At 47.7% G+C, this 21,904-nt stretch overlaps 8 protein-coding genes across 8 annotated transcripts; 3 read left to right on the top strand and 5 right to left on the bottom strand.

Annotated features, from left to right (window-relative positions):
* Positions 1-1,497: 1,497 nt before the first annotated feature.
* rhgB (putative extracellular rhamnogalacturonase) lies at positions 1,498-3,005 on the top strand (the record flags this gene model as incomplete). Its single annotated transcript, XM_016744259.1, has 4 exons — positions 1,498-2,124; positions 2,183-2,221; positions 2,273-2,474; positions 2,530-3,005. 4 exons carry the CDS (start codon positions 1,498-1,500, stop codon positions 3,003-3,005), a joined length of 1,344 nt encoding a protein of 447 aa, XP_016599972.1.
* An 848-nt stretch (positions 3,006-3,853) lies between these two features.
* PEX2_069870 (glycosyltransferase domain-containing protein) lies at positions 3,854-5,720 on the bottom strand (the record flags this gene model as incomplete). Its single annotated transcript, XM_016744258.1, has 2 exons — positions 3,854-5,485; positions 5,559-5,720. The coding sequence occupies 2 exons, from the start codon at positions 5,718-5,720 to the stop codon at positions 3,854-3,856; spliced, it is 1,794 nt and encodes a 597-aa protein (XP_016599971.1).
* Positions 5,721-6,395: 675 nt separating this feature from the next.
* PEX2_069860 (uncharacterized protein) lies at positions 6,396-7,439 on the bottom strand (the record flags this gene model as incomplete). The annotated part of the gene is made up of 1 exon (XM_016744257.1): positions 6,396-7,439. One exon carries the CDS (start codon positions 7,437-7,439, stop codon positions 6,396-6,398), a length of 1,044 nt encoding a protein of 347 aa, XP_016599970.1.
* Positions 7,440-8,935: 1,496 nt separating this feature from the next.
* Positions 8,936-10,097, bottom strand: PEX2_069850 (slipin family protein; the record flags this gene model as incomplete). Its single annotated transcript, XM_016744256.1, has 3 exons — positions 8,936-9,683; positions 9,746-9,863; positions 9,923-10,097. The coding sequence occupies 3 exons, from the start codon at positions 10,095-10,097 to the stop codon at positions 8,936-8,938; spliced, it is 1,041 nt and encodes a 346-aa protein (XP_016599969.1).
* A 1,648-nt stretch (positions 10,098-11,745) lies between these two features.
* PEX2_069840 (LLM class flavin-dependent oxidoreductase) lies at positions 11,746-13,200 on the top strand (the record flags this gene model as incomplete). The annotated part of the gene is made up of 1 exon (XM_016744255.1): positions 11,746-13,200. The coding sequence occupies one exon, from the start codon at positions 11,746-11,748 to the stop codon at positions 13,198-13,200; it is 1,455 nt and encodes a 484-aa protein (XP_016599968.1).
* A 314-nt stretch (positions 13,201-13,514) lies between these two features.
* Positions 13,515-15,943, bottom strand: PEX2_069830 (flavin-containing monooxygenase; the record flags this gene model as incomplete). The annotated part of the gene is made up of 5 exons (XM_016744254.1): positions 13,515-14,798; positions 14,854-15,103; positions 15,165-15,175; positions 15,229-15,418; positions 15,813-15,943. 5 exons carry the CDS (start codon positions 15,941-15,943, stop codon positions 13,515-13,517), a joined length of 1,866 nt encoding a protein of 621 aa, XP_016599967.1.
* A 483-nt stretch (positions 15,944-16,426) lies between these two features.
* Positions 16,427-17,896, bottom strand: PEX2_069820 (Winged helix-turn-helix transcription repressor DNA-binding; the record flags this gene model as incomplete). The annotated part of the gene is made up of 4 exons (XM_016744253.1): positions 16,427-16,740; positions 16,797-17,245; positions 17,307-17,436; positions 17,497-17,896. 4 exons carry the CDS (start codon positions 17,894-17,896, stop codon positions 16,427-16,429), a joined length of 1,293 nt encoding a protein of 430 aa, XP_016599966.1.
* Positions 17,897-19,647: 1,751 nt separating this feature from the next.
* Positions 19,648-21,891, top strand: PEX2_069810 (uncharacterized protein; the record flags this gene model as incomplete). The annotated part of the gene is made up of 6 exons (XM_016744252.1): positions 19,648-19,800; positions 19,857-20,223; positions 20,282-20,399; positions 20,456-20,520; positions 20,569-20,919; positions 21,233-21,891. The coding sequence occupies 6 exons, from the start codon at positions 19,648-19,650 to the stop codon at positions 21,889-21,891; spliced, it is 1,713 nt and encodes a 570-aa protein (XP_016599965.1).
* Positions 21,892-21,904: the final 13 nt, after the last annotated feature.

Here is a 21,904-nt window from a genome sequence, read left to right as displayed (position 1 = left end):
GTATTTATTCTTAGTATCTTTAATTAATAACACTAGTATAGGTATCATTAATTAACTTAGTGCCTTTTATTAGGATAGGTCATATAACTCCTATATATTATACTAAACAGCAATCGATTTAATATATAGTAGCTAGGAATCCTATGATTCTATATCCTTTAATATAACGCGAGAGGATATCGCAGAGAGATATAAATCAGTTATATTAATACTGGTATATTAATAACTTCCGATACTTTTTCGAGGAGTCAGGGGTTACCTTCGACAATTCAGGGGTTGACTTAGGTATCAATTTATCCACTGATTCAGCGACGGCGAGGTTAAAAGGTAATCTATATATAGATAGATCTATTCGAATAGAATAATTCCGGGCTCATAACTATCGGAAATCACCGGTACAGCAATATATGTTTCAAAATGACAGATGTATATAACTCTAACTAACTAAAATGACAAGAATCCCCTATTTGACAATTTGCTAGGGCATAACTGACTAAGCTTAATATGCAATTTGTATAGGGCCCACTATCATAGCGGTCCATGTATTTTCCGAGGTGTTGAATACTCGGGTTCCCAGTCATGTATTGTAACATAGCTTTCGACAGAAAATACTGTGGATCGGATCAAGATGTGGAATTTTATATGCGTGAGAACCCCGATGGCTGGGCTCCTGATAGTGTCCTCTGAATGTATGTTCACTTGCGAGTAGAATTACGATGATATCTCTGTTATGTAACGAAATAATTCCTCTAAGGTCTTAGTCTCTACCCCTTAAAATAGGGCTAGAGTCTGGTTTAGATAACGAAAAAAATGCTATCCAAATGCCGGCTTACCCGAAGTAGTCTAAATATGTGTGGGGTTAGGGGTTATACTCCGAGTAACTCTCCTTTAGCGGAGCTACATCGTCTATATATACCTTCTTACGGAGGACGGAGTACGGAGTAGATAACATAACAATTCATAAAATTTTTGAAATTCATAAGAACATACTTTTCAGAATCAGGGGCTGCTTATATTTACCAAAATAAGCCAATGAAAATTTCATACAACATACAACAAAGATGCTAAACGGAAAGTGGAAATAAAGTGTTTGAGAATGGCCGCTAGCGTCAACATTTGAAGAGTTTACGTTTCAGATCACTCAACGCAAAACGCTCTACTCCCTTTCAGGCCCTTCTCACCCTTCATTCACCTCGAAAGCCTCCACCCAAGCTTCAACCTTGGCTCTTTATACGCTCCCGCAAATCTTCACTATGTATCAACCCCATGATGGCTTGGCTAGGGTTTCAGAAGAACAGCCCACACTACGGAGTATACAACATAGGGCTGTCGGGGAGCGGATATGGGGCCGACTGACTATTACCAATCTGTGATATTGTCTACACCCAGGGGGTTGTATATATTTAGTTAGAATCCGATCTGAACTTACATTTCCCCTAACCATTCCTTTCGTTTCTTATCATTCATTCATTCATTTTATAATTCATTCGTTTCAATATGTACTTTCCTTCAGTGATCGCAATCGGCCTGGCGCCATTGCTCGCAAATGCCTACCTCAGCGGTTCAGTCGGGCCAACAACCACCATCGCCGCTAAATCCGCCCACAAAATTTGCAATGTGCTGGACTACGGCGCTGTAGCAGACAAATCGACCGATATCGGCGCAGCCATCACCTCCGCCTGGGCAGACTGCAGGAGCGGCGGAGTGGTCTACATCCCGTCTGGTGACTACGCCTTCAAGTCCTGGGTGACTCTGTCAGGTGGAAATAACTGTGCTATCCAGTTGGATGGCGTTCTCTATCGGACTGGTACCGATCAGGGAAACATGATTATGGTCAAGCATACCACAGACTTTGAGCTGTTTAGTTCTACCTCCAAGGGTGCCATCCAGGGGTATGGATATGAGTACCATAAGACGGGATCGACCAGTGGAGCGCGAATTCTGAGACTGTTTGATGTGACCGACTTCTCGGTTCATGATATTGCTCTTGTTGATGCGCCTGCTTTCCATTTCTCTTTGGATACTTGTGTGAATGGTGAGGTTTATAACCTTGCTATTCGTGGTGGTGACAGGGGTGGTTTGGACGGAATTGATGTTTGGTCTACTAATATTTGGATTCACGATGTTAGTTATTTATTCTATCCTTTCAAGGTTATGGAGGGAAGTTGCTAACACCAAATAGGTCGAGGTCACCAACAAGGATGAATGTGTTACTGTCAAGGTATGGCTTTGAAGAACTGCCGACAACAGAGCATGGCTAACGACAAGACAGAGTCCCGCCAAGAACATCCTCGTCGAAAACGTCTACTGCAACTGGAGTGGTGGTTGTGCCATGGGATCACTCGGCACCGGCGTCGACATCAGCGATATCACCTACCGCAACATCTACACCTGGAAGTCAAACCAGATGTACATGATCAAGAGCAACGGAGGCAGCGGTTACGTCGAGAACCTCGTCCTCGAGAACTTCATCGGTAAGCACCACACCCTTCCCCAGCTATCTCCCCAGCACACCTACTAACCAACCAGGCCACGGCAACGCCTACTCCCTCGACATCGACAGCGCCTGGAGCAGCATGAGCAAGGTATCCGGTGATGGCGTTCAACTCACCAACGTCACAATCAAGAACTGGAAAGGAACCGAAGCAAACGGCGCTCAGCGCGGCCCCATCAAAGTGAAGTGTGCGGACGGCGCGCCCTGCACAGACGTCACCATCGAGGATTTCGCTATGTGGACTGAGACCGGCGCTTACCAGTGGTACAACTGTGAGAGTGCATATGGCTCCGGCGCGTGTCTGAGGAGTGGTGATCAGCATACTTCGTACACGACTACTCAGACTGTCAAGTCTGCTCCTTCTGGATACTCTGTTGCTACTATGGCTTCTAATCTGGCGACGGCATTTGGTACCGCTTCGCCCATTCCTATTCCTGCTATTCCGACTTCCTTCTACCCTGGTGCGACCCCCGTGAGCTCGCTGGCTGGTGCGAAAGCCACTTCGTCTTAGGTTGGAGGGGAATTTGAGCTGCTTGTGTATGATTTAGTATGCTTGAGATTGGGTATTAGATTTATTTATCAGCTGCTATATAGAAATACACTCGTGGACTACCTCAACCCGTCTCTACGTTAAACTGTTGACAGCTTCTCTAGGGCTACAATGACGAAGCTTCACAGCGCACAAAACCTCAAATCTCACCTTCGCTCCAGCATTTGCTAACTCCACACTGATCGTACTCTGTAAACAAATCAGATCGCTCATATTTTGCATCTATATAGGTAGACACGAACAGTACTTAGTCGTAAAGATACGTATTGATATCTTCGGGCTCAACATACATCTGTCGACGCGGCCGACTATTCTTGTACAAGTTAGAGGGAAATATCAAATGTAAGAAATATTCTTCCTACTTGTTCATTCTGTTGCTTTCTATATACGCCAACCTCACCAAAGAGCCGATCTCTTCCAGGATCCCATCTATGATGGTATTATACAACAGACTATTGCATTGCAGTCTGCAGTCATACAAAGTCCCATTAATGTACAGGTATTCCTAATAACAATCGAAAGAATCACCAGCTTCAACATAATAATAAATCCGAATTCTTCTGTGAATCCGGCCACGCCATCATAGTAGTGGTTTATGCACAAAGAAAAGAAAAATCAATGTAATCTCCAAAACTCGGATAATGTCCAGAATTCGGTATGCTTGGAACTCGACGTGGAGATATAGCGCAGAGCAAGTGGTTTGGTGGCACGGCGAGCTGGACAAGAGATCTGAACAACCCAGCAGCGATCCATCCATTGAGAATGATATAGTGAGTAATAGGGGGAGAATAACAACTCAAAGTCCAGCTTTAGTCGAATTTCTCGAATTTCTCTTCCTTCCCAGAAATGAGACTTCCATACTGGTTATAAACCGGATCATCTGGGTCATCAACCTCCTTAGCCCAGGGTCCGAGGTTATCGTCAAAGAGATCTCTTTCTTGACCATTGCAGACCTCGGCAAAGTTGATCCAGGTATGCTCATCAGTCCAGATCCCACCTCGGCCTCCACGCACCTCCAACCAGTCCTGTCCGCCCAGGAGTGACGACTGTGCCGCATCGAACCCGTGTGAGTCGCGGACATATTTCCGCAGTAGGGCGCGTCCCCATGGGAAAAACCACATGTTCTCCCACCAGGTGTTGCGGAGCTTGGGGTCGCCGTTGAGGTGGGCGATTACCGGCACCGAGGCAGAGTGGACATTCGTCATTAACGAAATGTTGTGCCAGGTGCGCTCGCGCGGGTTCGGGAGTTTGTCCAATGTGGCATTCCATACTGGTCGCTGGGTTGATTCTTTTGCGAAGCGGGACTGGACAAAGGGGTTGGGGAGCGTTGCGATGTCCTGTGGTAGGAGAAGACGGTGTTCGCGTGGGACGCCGTGTTGCATCTGCAACGCGGACATCTTCGTGATGTTGGCGAATTTGACCCATTCGACGTCCTTGCGGGACATGATCTGATTAAAGAAGAGTTGTGACTCGAAGTCGACGCCAATGCCGTACTCGTAACGGTGACCGGTCTCCAGTCGTAGGGTGATTCCGGTGATTTTTGCTGCATCTGAGATGCCCACCATACGATAGAGCAACTCTTTGAAGTCGTTGGCTGTTCGCCGCCGCTCTAGTTCTCTGATCACCTCTTGCCGTCCGTACATCTGTGTCAGGGCTTGATAATCTCCAGACTTGTTCGTGCGCACCTCAGCCAGCCGCAGGACTTCATCGTAGATCAGACGCAGATCCGCGGCCTGACCAATGACCGCTCCGGGGTTCAACCACCGGGGTCGGTTCAGAGTTCCATCCGGGTAGACATCGGTCTTCCAGCCATATACATCCGGAGGTAGAGTTGATTCAGGGACAGATACACAACCGGGGTCGTCCAGCAACCCGGGGAAGCAAATCTTGCTTGCGCCGAAAAGAACGCGCTGGGTGTATTTCTGTACCATCTCAGGCGCAGCCCCAGCCGTTTCGCCCTCCACTTCTGCAAACCCAAACTTGTCCCGCAACTTTCGGTTGTTCGCCCTGATGATAGCCTGGAACCGCTCCACTAGGACCTTCGGTGGCAATTGGAAGAAGCTGTCTGCGCCATCCACCATCACCACAAAGTCGCGGTCATGCACGGTCTTGCTGTCTCGGAGGTAGTTGCGCGCCCGCGTAATCCGGTCCACCATGCGCTCGGCCTCGGTCGCTCCAGGGGATTCATGCCCGTAACCGATTAATGTCGGCGGTGGGTATCCAAGGACCATAGCTGACGTGAGCGTTCGGCAGACGCCGCGCGAGCTCTGCGAGGCTGGGATTAGGACATGTAGGCGCGGGTTGGGCTTGTCCAGATGGTGGGGGAGGGCAGCAGTGACATTAATATCGGTGCGAGGAGGGAGGAGGACCTGGGCGTCTTCCGGGCGCTGAGGGAAAGGATGGCGAGAGGGAAACTTGGTCCAAAAGTCCGGGTCGACTCGCTAGGCAGGTTGTCAGCTTCGGTTTTAGGCCCGGCAATCATAGCATGTCTGGGGAGCAGAAAGCGATCCTTACCGTTGAAGAAGACCGTATCATAAGAAAGAAGCAGAACAATGCAACCACTGACAAGCCAATTGTTTTAACCCGGTTTGTCCGTGACCGACGCTTGAAGACATGCCACCGCATCGGATTCGACTTGGCATCTTGAAAGTGTAGTTGCACATCCTCTGACGCCATCATGCAAAAATAAAGTCGAATCAGTTACTATGTAAAGCAATATGGAACATTGTAAGATGCTAGGAACCAAAAGGATCCAAACGGGAAATACGCAATCACCCTGGAGGTGGAGAGAGAGAGAGAGAGGCTGCGATCGGCGCAACGTTTCCGGTGCCACATCCCGTCACCCCGTCACCTCGTGGACCCCTTGGCTACATCTAAGCTTCACATACAACCTTGGGACAATACGGAGTATGTATATCTCCGCTCTATTGTATAGTTGCGGTTTATTTAAAATCCACATATGTAGATTATAACTATCAATATTTAGAGCCTACGATGGATGGTATGTGGTTTTAAATCTAGATATGTCTCTTAGATCGCTATAAAGAGCACATATCCCTTCCATAGTGAACAATGTTGGAGTAAGAAATATTTTTACATCTTTAAACCTACTACACATGTATAGGCTATAGGTAGATTATCAGCTCTTCTCACATTGCCACTTAATCTTCATAACTTAAGGAGACATAACAACTACGTAAGCACCTGCCAAAGCCTTCCACTATTAGTATTTGCAGATACGAGATTGGTTGTAAAAAAAAAGCATACTATACAGCTAGGTCCAAGTCTACATGTAGAGAACCAGCTCAACAGACATCCCAGAACCCTATGTACTATGTACATCCCATTGTCTCACTCCAAGTAAATTTCCTCTCTCAAACGCTGCAAATTCCGGAATAGTCCACCGGCCGGTGCCCCACTGTCACTATCCCGCCGAGCCTCAGGCCTGGATTTAGACTGTCCTCGCTGGTTCTGATCCGCCTGCTGGTCCAAGGTGCGTCGTCGATCCTCGACGATATTCGCCAGGCTATCCACGAACCGATTACGGGCTTTTTCCTCAGCCGATGTATTCCACACAGTCGCTAGGTTCCGCAGGGCTTCAACGCGGCGGTTGGCAGCATTCAGTCCGGCATAGCCTCCGCCCTCGCTGTCGAGTAGCTGGGTCACTTCTGTTCGTAGCTTCTTCATCATTTCTTGACCCTTTTCTTCGCGGTCTTGGCCCTCGGGGCCAAGGTCTGGTCCTGAGACAGAGATGAATGATGATGAGAATGAGATCTCGGAGGGAGGCAGCGGCCAGCTCATTGCGTCGCCGAAGGTCTGTACGACGTCTTCTAGGCGCGATCGCACTTGGTTCAGCGTGCGGAGGTTTGTTATATATTCTGGGTCTGTAGGAACAACGGGTGTGTTCTTGCCATCTGGGCTTTCTGCTGACTCGTCTTCGTTCGTTGGCGCATCTTCTTCGGGTTGTTCGGTCTTGGCTCCGTCTTCTGGTGAGGGCTCCGGCACAAACTTTGTTATATCGTCGCGTAGAACTTCGGTTAGGGTTTCAGATAGCCCGATTGTCTCACCCCGTAGGACTTCGACTTCGTAGGCTAATCGTCCGCCGCTTCGGAGGATTTCGTCGGTGAGTTGGGATAATGTGCTCGAGAGACGGATGTTTTGGGCGCTAATCTGGGAGAGGAGGGACTGGACCTGCGCAGACAGCTCTGTCAGGGGCACAGATCCAGGCGACCGAGAGGCATTAGGTTGTGATGATGCCACAGTCAGTGGTGATAGAGAGTCATTGAGGAAGTCGGCTGGGTCGAAGTTCGGGTCGGTGAAGTTAGGGGGTGCAATGGGTTGGTTCGATGGCTTGGCGCCAGCTCGAGCTGACGAGCTATATGCTTGTGATGCCATTTGTGTGAAGCTCTGATTTAGGAGCTTTGGCAATTTGGCTCAAGGTCAATTCACGCTTGAAGAGAGAGCTGGCCTCCGCGGGGAGGATCGATATCTCCACGCCCCACCGCCTTCTACTTTCCTTATTAGGTATAGTGTTGTACTCTTTTGGGTATAGTTCCTGGCCGCTTTTGGTCTGAGATCTATACAGCGTAAACAAAAGAGATCAGCCGATAGTCATTTCTACATATCTTACATCTTCGCTATTTTAATCCACTATTCACCCCACCAGCTCACTTGCTAGTTCAGCCCTAATATCCTGGGAACCAGCTTCCTTCTCATGTGCAACACTCCGAACACCAGTCTGAATGCGATCCTCGAGCTATCGAGGACGAGAGACCGGGCGAAGATTTATCGCGAATCCTCCCGCTTCATTCTCTCTCGGGATTCCTTCCTTTTTCCTTCGCACAAAATAAAACAAAATAATGGCCAGGAATGCGATGGCCCCAAGAACACTGCCGACAGTGATCCCGGCGATGACACCACCTGGAAGTTGAGACGATGAGGACCAAAATGACGTTGAAGTAGATGTTGGGCTTGGAATCAAAGATGTAGATGTTGAGCTTAAGATCAAAAGCGAGGCCGATGTAGAAGTGTGTTCCCCCAGCTTCTCCAAGTTTCACATGCTGCATAGTCCCGTAGTGCTCTATTCAACAGCCTCTGGTGTTTTATTCTGTCCTGCAAATCCAGGCCAGCCCAGAGTGTACAGTCATAATAGATTCTAAACTATTTGATAAACTAATCACAGCGGCCAGTAGAAATAGATCACCTCTAGTGTTCTATAGTAGCCTGTATATCCAGTCCAGTCCAAAGTATGCAGCCCAGGTTGATTCTGGGCTGCTTGCTGAGCTTTTCTCACTGGATTTCGACGACCAAGGCAAAATAATGCATGACTCGGGTTCTTCTCAACAGATATTAATGTACGTACTTCGGGGAAGAGATAAAAAGAGTCAAATCCAAAACTACAAATAATAAGCAATAGGAAAAGCTGGAACCCTTCTCTCACAAGTCATTTGAATAAACGGTGGACGTTCTCCACATCTACAGTCAAATTATGAGTCGATTTTTCATATCCGTACGGAGTCCATTATTATTGATTGGCCCTAGGTATACCAAGTGCGACAGATAGAAAGTAAGCAAAAATATACGGAGATTGCATTGCATTACACTAAGTAAGTAGGACCAAAGCAGTCATAAAAGACATTAAAACAGTGATAAAAGCAGCAAACGAAGGTGGGTATCGTCATGGATCCAATCACATCCAGCCATAATACAGAAGCAATACAATTCCGGGAGCGCAGACAAATAAGCTGTTGAGGAACAACTTCAAGGGATCCACTTTCCGGAAAGGACGAGGTAAATCACAAATCGAGGGAAGGGGTCATATCTTCATGCAAGCAATTGACCAATTAAATAAGGGGGGAGGACACTATGCAGACAAAGCATCAAGATCACATCTAGATATCTTCAACAACGCGGGCGTTGACTGCATGCTGGAGTCCAGTATCACCCTGAGAGGTAGCGCCGTACTTGCTAGGGCCTTCGCCAAAGCTTTCAGCGGTATTAAGCTGCGTCTGCAGGGACTGACCGGCGACAGCCGGGGCCGCTCCAGGCAAGAAAATAACCTTGCTGTTAGCAGTCTTGGCCATAGCCTGCATCGCTTCCAGGTAGCGGATCTGCATAGCCGGAGCGGAGGACAGGATATCGGCAGCCTGGCGCATCAACTTGGCAGATTCGACCTCGGCGCGCGCGGCAATGACCTTGCTTTCACCGATACGCTTCGACTGCGCCGCCATCGAGAGCGAGTCTTGCAGGTCGTTGCTGAAGATTATGTCCTTGATCAACATTGACTCAACCTTCACTCCCCACCCGGCTGCTACCTCCTCAATGATCTCCGAGGTCGACTGGGCGATCTCCTCGCGGCGCTCGATCACGTCTTGCAACACCCGCGCGCCGATCACATGGCGCAGTGTGGTCTGGGTGCGCTCGATCAGGGCTTGTCGCACGTTCGAGATACCGAAGGCGGTCTTGTGGGGAGAAACCACTTGGTAGTAGATGACGGAGGTCAGGTTAAGGGTGACGTTGTCCTTGGTCATGCAGACCTGACGGGGTACCTCAACGATTTGAATCTTGACATCGACCGTGATGATGTGTTCGCTGAGCGGGTTGATCTTGACCAGACCGGGATCGACCGATCGTTCGAAGCTATAATAATCATTGTCAGTGAATTATATTCGAGTGGCATGATCAAGAGGATGATCACTAACCGTCCAAATCGCGAGATCAAACCGACTGCACCCTGCTCGACAGGCTTGAAGGGGTTGGGGCAGCAGATGCAGCAGGGGATAGCTCCGAAAAATCCGATACATTCACCCAGCGTGTGGACTGAACGAAACATGGTTAGAACGAAAGTCACAGCGCGTATGGGGATTTGCACAACTCACTCAAACCGGCGTACCAGCCATGTGCATCGGGGTTATCATCCTCAGCATGGTTGATTTGGTGCGCGTATTTGGGCTGCAAATCGCTCATGCGAAATGGCTGGACATCGACCAGAGGTTGATGTACTCTACGATCGTTGACGGGAGCCTTGCTGGTGCTTGCGCCGTTTTCAGACATGGTTGAAGTGTTATCGTAGTTTTAAGGACGTTGGATATTTGATATGGAAGGGATGAAGAAGGGGGGAAATCACAAGGTTTTAAATGTTCAAAAGATAAACAACAGAACGGCCCTGCACTTCTCCGCAGTGGAACCACCTCTTTGATGTCAACTCACAGAATTCAATATGATTGGATGATAACTCTAAGCCTCTCCCTTCCCCAAGGCTGAGTCCCTGGTCGGGCGACGCTGGTCCATGCAGATTGGGGGCCGAATACCCGCTATGCTCGTCATAGCTGTTTGCAGCACGAACTCACTGGAACAAGTTGATATACAACATAGTAGGTGTGGCGAGCTATCAAGGTAGTAGTGGCTATAACTTCAAGTATGTGGAAACCATGTACATATTCTAGTAGATGTAAGGTAATCTTCCATTCCCGTTCCTCGAATCTTGTGTTGCATCGCGGACATTGCGCATTCCGATCGGGCATGTCTGGGCATCGTCATAGGTGTTTGTGTTCCACACGGGATATCTCTTCTAGATGTCTTTGCAAGTTCCAGGGCGCAGGGCAAAGGTAGATCCCATCGTTGCCATGCCATGGAAAGGCCGTATATTGCCCATCACATGAACCATTAGGACCTTGGAGGCCTAAGGCGAGAGCGAATACGGAGTACGTAAAATATATTGGAAGTCTAAATAACCAATAGTGTATGATGTTTGGCCCCCTTGGCCCCAAGACCCAGAAGGCAGTGCCCGGAAAACTCTCCGAACCCAACTTTGGAAGGCAGTGCTAAGAGGTTCGGGTGGATACTGGGCTGGAGAGAGGAGAACTTTAATGCGCCTTGTATCTGTACATGATAGAGCAGATGTGCTAGTAATACACAATAATTGAGTATCTCACATCAACTAGCATCATTGGTCTAGTGGTAGAATTCGTCGTTGCCATCGACGAGGCCCGTGTTCGATTCACGGATGATGCACTTCTTTTTTTTGTTTTTGTTTTTGGTAATCTACTATACCGACCGATTACAGTTTTCATCCTGTTCTATCTCTTGTTTTAATATGAGTAGAATCAAAAATAATACAAATGTTTGATTTTTGGGGTTACTATTTCATACTCTATATTCCAAGTATTAACCAAATCGGGTAATAACCTCATTTCAAGGTACCGAACGCAAATATATATTACTAGGGCATCAAGTAGACACAACATCCTAAAGAAGAAATCAATTACATAATTGACCATTACCATTACCATGATCATGATTAATGGCAAGGATGGACATATTCCCACGTGAAAACTATAGCAAGTATAGGAAGTATAGAGAAATCCCTCATTCCCATATCGGATAATGTTGCGCTATACGCCATACTTTACTCGCACGAGAGAAGATAATCGTACAAGTGCAACCTCTGTTATCAAATAGTATCCATTTGGAATCCTCCAGACCCCAATCGCCATCGGCTATGTGCAACCCCCACAATTGCATGCTGACGCCATCGACCTCCAACTGCACGTCTTTTTGCGCGTCTCACGGCAATGCGCCGCGGGGTTAACGCATACTAACACCTGCAGGGACAATAAATATAATCTACCCCTCCAGAGCTCTTGGAAATAGTAAACAATTAATTCAATCCTCCTTTCTCAGACAGACAATCACCATCACCATGTCTTCCGAAAAGAAACAACTCATCATCAATGCCTTTGCAATGCAATCGCCAAGTCACCTAAACCCAGGTCTATTCCGTCACCCAACAGACCAAGGCGCAGATTACAAGAACATCAAGCACTGGATTGCGCTAGCCAAGAAGCTCGAAGATGCCAAATTCCACGCCATCTTCTTCGCAGACGTCCTAGGAGGCTACGATGTATACAGAGGTCCCTCAAACCTCTCCCCAACAATCCCCGCCGCCGCCCAATTCCCAATCAACGACCCCCTCTACAGCGTCCCCGCAATGGCAGCAGCAACAGAATCAATCAGCTTCGGCGTAACTGCCTCAACAACATACGACTCCCCCTACGCCCTGGCAAGACGCTTTTCAACAGTAGACCACCTCAGCAACGGCCGCATCGGCTGGAATATCGTTACCTCATACCTCGACTCTGCGGCGCGCAACTTCGGTCTTGACACACAGGTCGAGCACGATGAGCGCTACCGTATCGCGGACGAGTACCTCGACGTGACCTACAAGCTGTGGGAGGCGTCTTGGAGAGACGATGCCGTATCCTGGAAGCAGGGCTCCGAGAGCAAGACACAGGCATATGCGGATCCAAAGGCTGTTCGCGAAATCAATCACAAAGGGAAATACTTCCAGGTTCCTGGCCCACATCTCTGTGAACCCAGTCCCCAGCGCACGCCGTTTATCCTGCAGGCCGGTACGTCGACGGCGGGTAAGGCGTTCGCGGCGAAGCATGCCGAGGCTGTGTTCTTGCATGCGCAGAAGCCAGAGCTAGTTCGTCCTTCTGTTGATAGCATCCGCCAGCAGGCTGCGGAGATCGGACGTAACCCGCAGGATATCAAGGTTATTGCGGGTGCTTTGGTGATTGTTGCCGAGACGGATGAGGAGGCGAATGCTAAGTTCGAGGAGTTGAAGACATACGGCGATCGGGAGGGCGCGCTTGCTCTTTTCGGTGGTTGGACTGGATACGACCTGTCGACATACTCTGATGATCAGGACTTCCGTTTCGTTGAGCTTCCTGCTGTTCGCAGTATGGTGAACCACTGGGCTAGTACGGTGCCTGGCACTGAGGGCCAGAAGTGGGATAAGAAGACTATTGCTGAGTATTTGGTGCTCGGTGGTAATGGTGTTAAGATCATTGGTAGTGTGAAAACGGTGGCTGATGAGCTCGAGCGATGGGTGACTGTTGGCGATGTTGACGGGTTCAATTTCAGCTATGCTAGTCTCCCTGATACCTTTGATGATGTTATTCGTTTGCTCCTGCCGGAGTTGCAGCGTCGTGGTCTGTTCTGGTCGGACTATGCTGTTAAGGGTGGAACTTTCCGCGAGAACATGTACGGAAAGCAGGGTCAGTCCAGACTACCTGATGCGCACCCTGGCGCGAAATACTTCTGGAAGGAGGGTCAGGAAGTGCCTCCTTATTCATTGGAGGAGTCGAATTAGTAGCATATTTGTATTAGAACAAAGTTTGAAAGGTTTTGCTGCTATTAGCAATAGTTATAAAAAGAATATCATATGGCTTCACCCCTTGTCATTGTTGAATGTATTAAATTGGCCGAATAACAACTCAGTTCTCGTTAACTCGAAAATTTAGGCGTCTAGGTATTGGAACTGACAGGTTTAGGAGTGGCTATGGAAACGTAAACAGTCAAAAGGACATCATAAGAATAGTATTGCTCAACGCTAATTCATCATTAGGTATTTCTATTTCCAAATAGAAAATACACTCATGTATTGGAATCATCCAGTCTATCAAATCAAACATCCCACCATCCCTCCATGTGAGTCTTCAAGTTAAGCTCCTCCGGCAATCTCAAATGAGGCGTCAATTCCGCATCGGGAGTCAACTCCTTCGAAGTCCATCCATTACCAAAGTAAGCGAACCGATTCCCACTTTGATTAACATAGGTATACTCCCAATCCTCCCAACGCGGGTCTCGACGAATATAATTCGAATGCGACGCACTACCGGGGAAGAGACCATGAATCCGAGACCCGGGCTTGCCACCGTTATACCACGAGCTACAGTTTGCCGACCACACAGTGCGCGGGTAGAACTGGTCGCAGTACTCGACGAAGTCATCAGCCGCTTGCTTAGACGGGACGATGGACTTGATTCCCTGCGTGCGGATCTTGCGCAGCACTTTGGCAATGTATGTCACTTGGTTCTCGACGTTGTTGGGAACTGTCCCGCTGTGTCCCGAGGAGTATGGTCCACCGAGCCAGAGGAGGTTCGGGAATCCGGGTGTTGCGAAGCCAAGGTATGAGTACGGGAATCCGAATTTGCCGTCTTGTTTCCAGGCTTGCTTGAGGTCGACTCCGTCGGCGATGATGGAGAATGGCGGTGCGTGGTCGACGTTGGCTCCTGTTGCGCAGATCGTGATGTCCACTTCTCGCTCCACGCCGTCTTCGGTCACAATGCCTTTCTCAGTAAATCGCTTGATGCGCGTCTGGATGTAATCGACGTTCTCTTTGGATAGGGCCTCTAGATATCCGGGTCCTGGTGTTGGGCGACGACACGCTGGGGGGAAGTCCGGGATAATCTTCTCTGCTAATTCGGGTTTGCCTGCAATCCGCTGTAGCATCAGGGCGGTCCATTTCTCACGCAGTTCGTTGTTTTCTGGCGTGTCTTTGAAGATTGCTCCAAAGCGCTGGAAATATCCCTTTTCGACATCCCTTCGGTATTCCAGATACGCCTTGGGATCTTTCCATGTCTCTAGTTGTGTCTCGGAGAACAGATTTGCCTCCAGTCGACGGACTCCCACATTTCCGCTGCTGAACGAATCTGCAATCCATGTTGGATTCCGAGCGTAATGATCAACATGGCTAGCGAATGGTTGAATGGATGGTAGGACCTGCAAGCCGGAAGCGCCATTTCCGATAAGAGCAATTCGTTTGCCTTTCAGATCGATGCTTGGATCCCAGTTAGAGGAATGAAATAGGTTCCCCTTGTAGTCGTTGATTCCTTCATAGTCGGGTAGCTTCCAGGCATTGAAATGACCGATGGCATTGATTACCACGTCGAGTTCTTCTTCATAGATCTGTTGCATATATGTAAGCACAGAACCTCAAAGATCAACATCAACCATTTCTTACCTTTGAGCCATCCACATGTTCAACAGTGACATTCCATTTGCCTTTCTCGGGCTGCCATTCCGCCTTCTGCACTCGTTGTCCCGCGCGAAGGTACTGGTACACATTGTGCTCCCGTGCAACACCCTGCCAGTATTGTTTGATCTCCTCTCCCTGGGCGAATTCTTCCGTCCATTGGGTATTTGGCGAGATGCTGGATTGATATACATGTGCAGGGATATCGCAGCGAACGCCGGGATATGTATTCTCGAACCTGTTAGATACGGGTTAGCAACCCTCTCACACAAAAGACAAGGGCAGAATGGAGAATGTACCATGTGCCTCCCTAAAGAATGTGGTTAGCTTCGAACTAATCCATCCATTGACAAAATAACATACCACATCGGCATTCTTATCATAGATTCGAAGATCAAGTCCTGGGAGTTTCGCAGGGAGCAGCACGCCCGCAGTAATCCCTGCAAGACCCGCACCGATAATACCAACCTTGATGGGTCGCACCACATCAACAGGGTGCTCCTCTAATTCAAATCGGACATTCTCAATCTTCTCTGACAATCCGTTGATATCACTATCCACTGTTACAGTAGTAGGTCCATTCAGGTCTGAAGAACCTTTGATCGATTCTGAGGTAGGTCCGATATTCGACAAGGGAAGAGCCACCTCGGGGGATTGCACAAGAGTCATGATGGCTTGATATCTTCTCGTTTCTTGTGACAAGTCTTCAAACAATCACAAATCACAGCATAAAAATCTACCGCTGTCGTACTGAGTTGGATATTCTGGCATTCTTGTAGATACTTGCACCCCCGCGCGTCCTGCACGTCATGTGAAACGTTTTACACGTCACCTAATGCGAATTGCAATTCAGCATATCGAATCTGATAAACTGCTTCATTTGGAATATTGGAGTCGGATATGCGGCTATATTGTGATGTTCTGGGGACTGATTTGATGTCGCTAACACCATCGCGGTCCGTGATGACGTGCCGAGGGGGTTATCGTGAACACCATCATCTCCACTCGCCACGCCATTGCGGAGTTCGGTTGGAGTAAATGTTGGGGTGTAGTTTGTTTGAAATTGGGATGTCGCCATTTGATATCTCGGCCGATTAGAGCTCGTGGGGAATATTCCAAAAACCTGCCTATTCTGTATATGCCAGCGTATCCAAGATGGTCTTCCAAGTTCTGGAATAGAATATCAACTATATTCCTTATACGATTAAATGTATTTCTATGTCCGAATTCAAAGAAAGAGGTTAAAGCAAGACAAACGTCCGCCAAGTATGTATTAGCCTTCGCCATCCTGTATACTACGTTTTTCTTACTTGCTCCTTTTAGATAAAGCCCACCCACCAAGCCAAGTAATTAATTCACTAAATATTGCATGTATAGGACGAAAAGAATTAAAATGTACCAGCTGAATGAATTTCCTGAAAATAAATCTGTGGACCCCGACACTTTATCCTCTACCAGAGATCCTCGAGATACAGCAGTCACTGTCAAAAATCACAGTAAAGCCTGACAAAAATCGTCTGCTATCGAAGGTCCTCGCTTTAATCATAAGAGTACATCAAATCTAGGCAATCTCGGCCTCAATGACCATCTCGTACTGTTGGGGGTCAGGCCAAAAGTTGACAATCTTAAATCCAGCGTCGCTCAACAGCTTCGTCCAAGTCCCTTGTGTTCGCTCGGAAGCCGACAACAGCGACATCATCTCCACGTCCATTGTAGCCTGACTGATACTCGCTCCTGTTGGCGGAAGAACAATATCATAAACGAAAAGCTTGGAGTAGCCTTTGGTCATCGCGTCTTTGGTGTTCACAAGCAATTGCTTAGCCTTGTCCTCTGGCCAATCGTGAAGAACTGCGTGCATAAAGTATGCACGACTCCCTGTGGTTTGATTGTTAGTAAATAAACCGAAGTCTCTGTATCGGGATCGTTCTTACCCTTCACTGGCTGAGGTAAGAAGAAATCATGAACCATGGCTGTAATCTTCTTATCAACTTGAGCCTTGGCAATCACTTCGGGAAGATCTTGCAGGACTAGTGATCCAGCAGGAAGATCTGGGTGTTTTGCAAGAACGTGAGAAATGTCAATTCCAGTGTTACCACCAACATCAACCACGAACGGAGAGCCATCGTCCAACTTGGCACCCTCTAGCAGCTTTGTTGTATCGTAGACCTTAGTCCATGGGGTTTTCCATGCTGTCCAAGCCTCCATGTGGCCATTGAAGGCTTCAAAGCAAGCGGGGCTTTTCTGCAATCGTCCAAAGAAGTTGAGACCGTCGGGGTCACTGTCCGAGTGGTTATTCGCATTGACATCCGTGGGCTCTTGATACGATATCTTTGCTAGATAAGCTGGCAAATTATGGCCAGCCGAAAGGTATTGATTCGTTCTGAAACATCAAAGTGTTAGTATGATATTAGATCGACAGAATAGGGTACATGTATTCTTACGCTGCCTGAAGTGAGGCGCGGACCTTGGTGCTCTCGTCGCCGATAGCGTTCGAGAACGGAGTGGGTTTAAATCTGTCTTCCGCTGTCTCCTCAACCACATTGAAAGCAGCTAGTAAGCGGAACAATCGACCTGCATGTCTTTATGAGCCTTAGTGAATTAAAGTATAAATAGTATGAAGAGAAAGCTTACGCAGAAGGTTTGGATCAACAGTGGGAGTGGTAAATTCAACCAATTCGTCGATAGACTTCTCACCCCCAGCACCTGTCCAGGACTTCCAAAGGCCCAAGTCGATGCATGTCTGTAAAGCGGCAAAAACGACAGGCTGTTCGAAACAGAAGCCCCAGGCACGCTCATATGGTGTTTCCACCCTAGCAAGTAGACGACGTGCCGCAGCGCGTACCTTGAGACGTTCGACTTCGTTGCCGCCAAACACCCCAGGTTCAACAGCATCAAGGGAGCCAATGATTCTGTCGGTTTCAAACGGCAATTGATCTGCTGCATGAGCTTGGACGTGCTCTGCTCCATTACCGCTAAGCCATTTAGGCTTAGGGGCATCAAGAGCTGCAATGACTTCTGTTTGAGATGGCATGTTGCACTTCCAATTTTGGCCTAAACTTGAAGAATTGAGAAACTTGTAGTAGGCTCATGAGATAATAAGAAAATAATATCAATCAAATTGACGGTTCGAGCTACCTTATATGCGTGACCTGAGCCGTTGGAAATACACCAACCGTCGCGAGATGACCTCCAGGGCGTTTCCCTAGCCAAGGTCAATTCTCATCGGAATTACCTGGCTAGGGCAGATGTGCAAAGCTAACTTTGATTCAGGACTTGGACTTACCAGTATCTACAGTTCTCAGTCTAGATCCCCACTCGATTAGGTTCGTGACAGCTTACATTCTGAAGGGGATATCCACTTGTTTAACCACCTTTAGAAATGATCGCTGCATGCCACATCACTGCAAGGGACATAGCCGGGGAAATGCGAGTCACTGCTTCCAATGGAAAGGTTGTGCCAGAGCACAGATCTGTTAAAACCTTAAAACCATTGAACTTTTGTGTGGCCACCAGACACATCTCGTAGAATTAATATACTGCATACATTATATGATGATCTCAAGAATTACTTCGTATTTCGATTTTGGTAGATGATGTTTAGTAAACCTAACTAAGAGGCCCAACTTGTATACTTTAGTTGGGCGGCCAGATTGGAAACTTCATATGTCTCCTCAAATCCAAAATTTAGGCCTTTTAAACAGGGCATACATTTTACCGCATAGCCCAGCCAAATGGAAAGTCGCTGGAAGTGTTCTTCAATCCTCACCTCCCATTCATCCTATCACCATTCGGTTTCGCATATCAGCCTTCCTGATTGGGTCATCTATAGCGTGAAATTATTTTTCAATAACCTCCACGATTTGTGTGGTCCAGTCAGGGAGTTAACAGGAGGATATCATATTCCAGCTTGCGGATCCAGTTTCGCGGTATAGCGTGATCATTGGATATGAGTTTTCGAAATTGTGACAGAGAAATCCCAGGTTGCCCCTCTTCTTTGTGCCCATCGTTACTATATATGGCAAGGCTGGCGAAGATCAAAGGCTCAAAAGCCGCTGCCAGGAGCGACACATAGAAGTGTATGGAAACAGCAAAAGTTTATCACTTTGCAGTAGAGCTGCAATTTGTATCAACAATTCTAGTGGTAGTATGACAATCATTATGGTGGGGTCTCCACCAAATGTTATAGCTCATGACCCTGGATTAGATCCATAGGCTATATTTTTATAGCATATTATTCCCCTTGCGCGAAAAAGCGATGGTCAAAAGATCAAGATCGAATCAGCATGCAAAATAACAGATGAAAGGGAGGCAACCAATTTAGCGCAGTGCGGCATACCTGGGCGGCACGGGTGGCGGCTTGATTTCCCCGGGGCCCGTTTCTCAAGGCGATTTCATACTTCATGTCAGACATTCGAAAGGGCTTCATGTTACATAGATAGCTCATAAGATCGTCATCTTCATGATCGAATGTTAGGCCCTATTACGTATTATTAAGCCGAAATCAATGCCAATCTCAATTTAATATGGGTCTTCGATGAGACTTGATAGGGCTCAAAACTCAATAGTGTACCATTGCAGCGGATCATTGGCATAAACAAGACCGCAAGGGACAAGGCGGAAGGACTGGCGTACCTTTGCTCTCAGTCTTCAACAGAAATTGATGTATCTCAACGTATAGAACATAAGATAAAAATTCTATACTTATCTTGTTGTCTGGAGTAGCGTTGTGTCTACCACTCAACAATCCTTCTATCTTATCCTGAACCCGCGGTTATCTCGAATATGGGTGTGTACGGAGGTTTAGGGCCCATGACCAATGCGGTTCTCTGGGTGGAGGCTGTTGTATTTGCGATTTTCGTGGGGCTAAGGCTCTACACGCGAAAACACGTTCTCAACTCCGTCGGTCTTGATGATTATCTAGTTTTGACTGCACTGGTAAGAACAACAAACCGCAATACCGCCTTTGCTATGCAAGTTCTAACACACTGCAGGTTCTTCAAGTCCTTTACACGGCCTTTGTCACAGAAGCAACTCTTTACGGTCTCGGGCAACTATACGCTGATGTCGGTGATCCAGTTACCTATTTTACGGCTGTCAAGTATGAGCTATTCAGCCAGGTAGCTGGACTAATGGTCATTGGCGTGGGAAAAGCCACTGTTGGCGTATTCCTTCTTCGAATTGTGCGGAGCAAAGCCCAGGTCTGGTTTATCTGGGCTTGTCTTGCAATCACTGCTTTTATCACACTCTTTGCTAGCATTACGGTTATAGTGCAGTGTATTCCAATTGAGAAATCCTGGAACCCAACCACGCCAGGCTATTGTTGGCTCGACTTTTCCAAAGTTGGTTACACTGTTGGATGTGAGTGCCAAATTGCCCCCGATTTGTATACATGAATGCTAATCCTGGGGTTTTACAGCATGGTTTGTCGCCGCGGACTTCGCCTTTGCAATTCTTCCCTGGTTCATTGTCTGGGATCTCAATATGAAACAGAAGGAAAAGATCACCGTTGCCTGTGGTCTTAGTCTTGGAGTATTGTGAGTCTAGGAATACTCCACCCTCATTGAGTATTAATCTAACGAGCATGCCCTAGTGCTGGAGCATGCGGTATCATCCGCACCAAAGCCCTGTCAGGATTAAATGCATCGGAGTACATATGTACGTTCTCTGAATATTCTTTTCGTGACGGTATATCTGACTTAACAGTAGATGATACGGTACCAATGCTCATCTGGTCTGCCACTGAGAGCTGCGTCACGATCATGTGCTCGTCTATTCCCGTCCTCCGTCCCCTTTACATCCATGTCAGATACGGAGCGGATGGCAGGAGCAGCTCTTCTGGAGATACCTCCTATCGATTGCCACTTTATGGCAGTGGTCGGGGAAGGAGTACTTATTCAAAGGCCGGCCTTGAATCTTCAATCAACGAGCAGAGTACTCCTCACCACACCGGCGTCTTGAAAAATAGCGCACAGAACGCTAGCAATGAGAATATTCTTCAGGGTGCTGCAGGTATTGAAAGGACGGATGAGATCGCAGTTAGCTATGAGCAATTTGGTAAGAATGCCTAGGGAAGGGTGGATGGATGGATTCTGGTTTATTTCTCTCTTTCAGGGCATGATACAATGGCTTCTTGGCCTAAACCCATGTAATTTTAATGTCAAAATTTTGTTCTTTTTGGTGCTCTACACTTTCATTCCGTCTTCTCCGGAAAATAATTGTTGATTCGCCGAAATGTTGCCGCATGATTGTTTTATTAGACTGAGTGTCGTGATCCAAGTGCGGGCAGTTTAGCGCATGACTCAAATGACAAACCAGGAATAAGACTGCAATTTCTTCAACTACCACTATACAACATATTCATCTCAAGATACCATTCATTTCTTGGGACCCAACTGCACATACTTTCGAACATATCCCACCACCAACCACCCTGCCTTCTTCAGATCCGCCATGTCCTCTACCCCGCCAACAAGTGGACTCTCACCTAAAACATGGACACGAGAGACCAGCCGCGAATTCTTCATCTCAACCGAACCAAAGCTACTCTCCGTCAAAGCAGTCAATGCCGCATACGCTAGAGACTTCGTTTACTGGATCAAAAAGCCCTTTCCGGAGGAGGTGCTCTGGCAGATGCTCCACGGCGCCTTGAGTTTCGGCGTGTACAGGTGGACCGAACCTGTAGAGTCTGTAAACGATTCTACCATCCCATCTCCGGAGAACACTGAGCAGATTGGACTTGCTCGCGTGGTCACAGATGGTTGTTCATTTGTTTATCTGTCGGATACCTACGTTCTTCCCGAGTACCAAGGCAGCGGACTTGGGAAATGGCTTGTGGGTTGTGTTGCCGAGACCTTTTCTAAGGAGAACATGCCGTATTTACGTCGGATTATGTTGCTCACTGATGATGAGCGCACGCAGGCTTTCTACACGAATGTGTTTGGTGTGAAAGTTGTCGGGCGTGAAGAGCGAAAGGACATGGGGAGGGATTTGGTGTTTATGTGTGCGAGACCGCATGCACAGCCTTGATTAGATTGAAATG

This window comes from Penicillium expansum, assembly GCF_000769745.1.
Source record: "Penicillium expansum strain MD-8 chromosome Unknown contig224, whole genome shotgun sequence".
NCBI lineage: Eukaryota > Fungi > Ascomycota > Eurotiomycetes > Eurotiales > Aspergillaceae > Penicillium > Penicillium expansum.
This window is presented reverse-complemented; position numbering and strand designations above follow the sequence as displayed.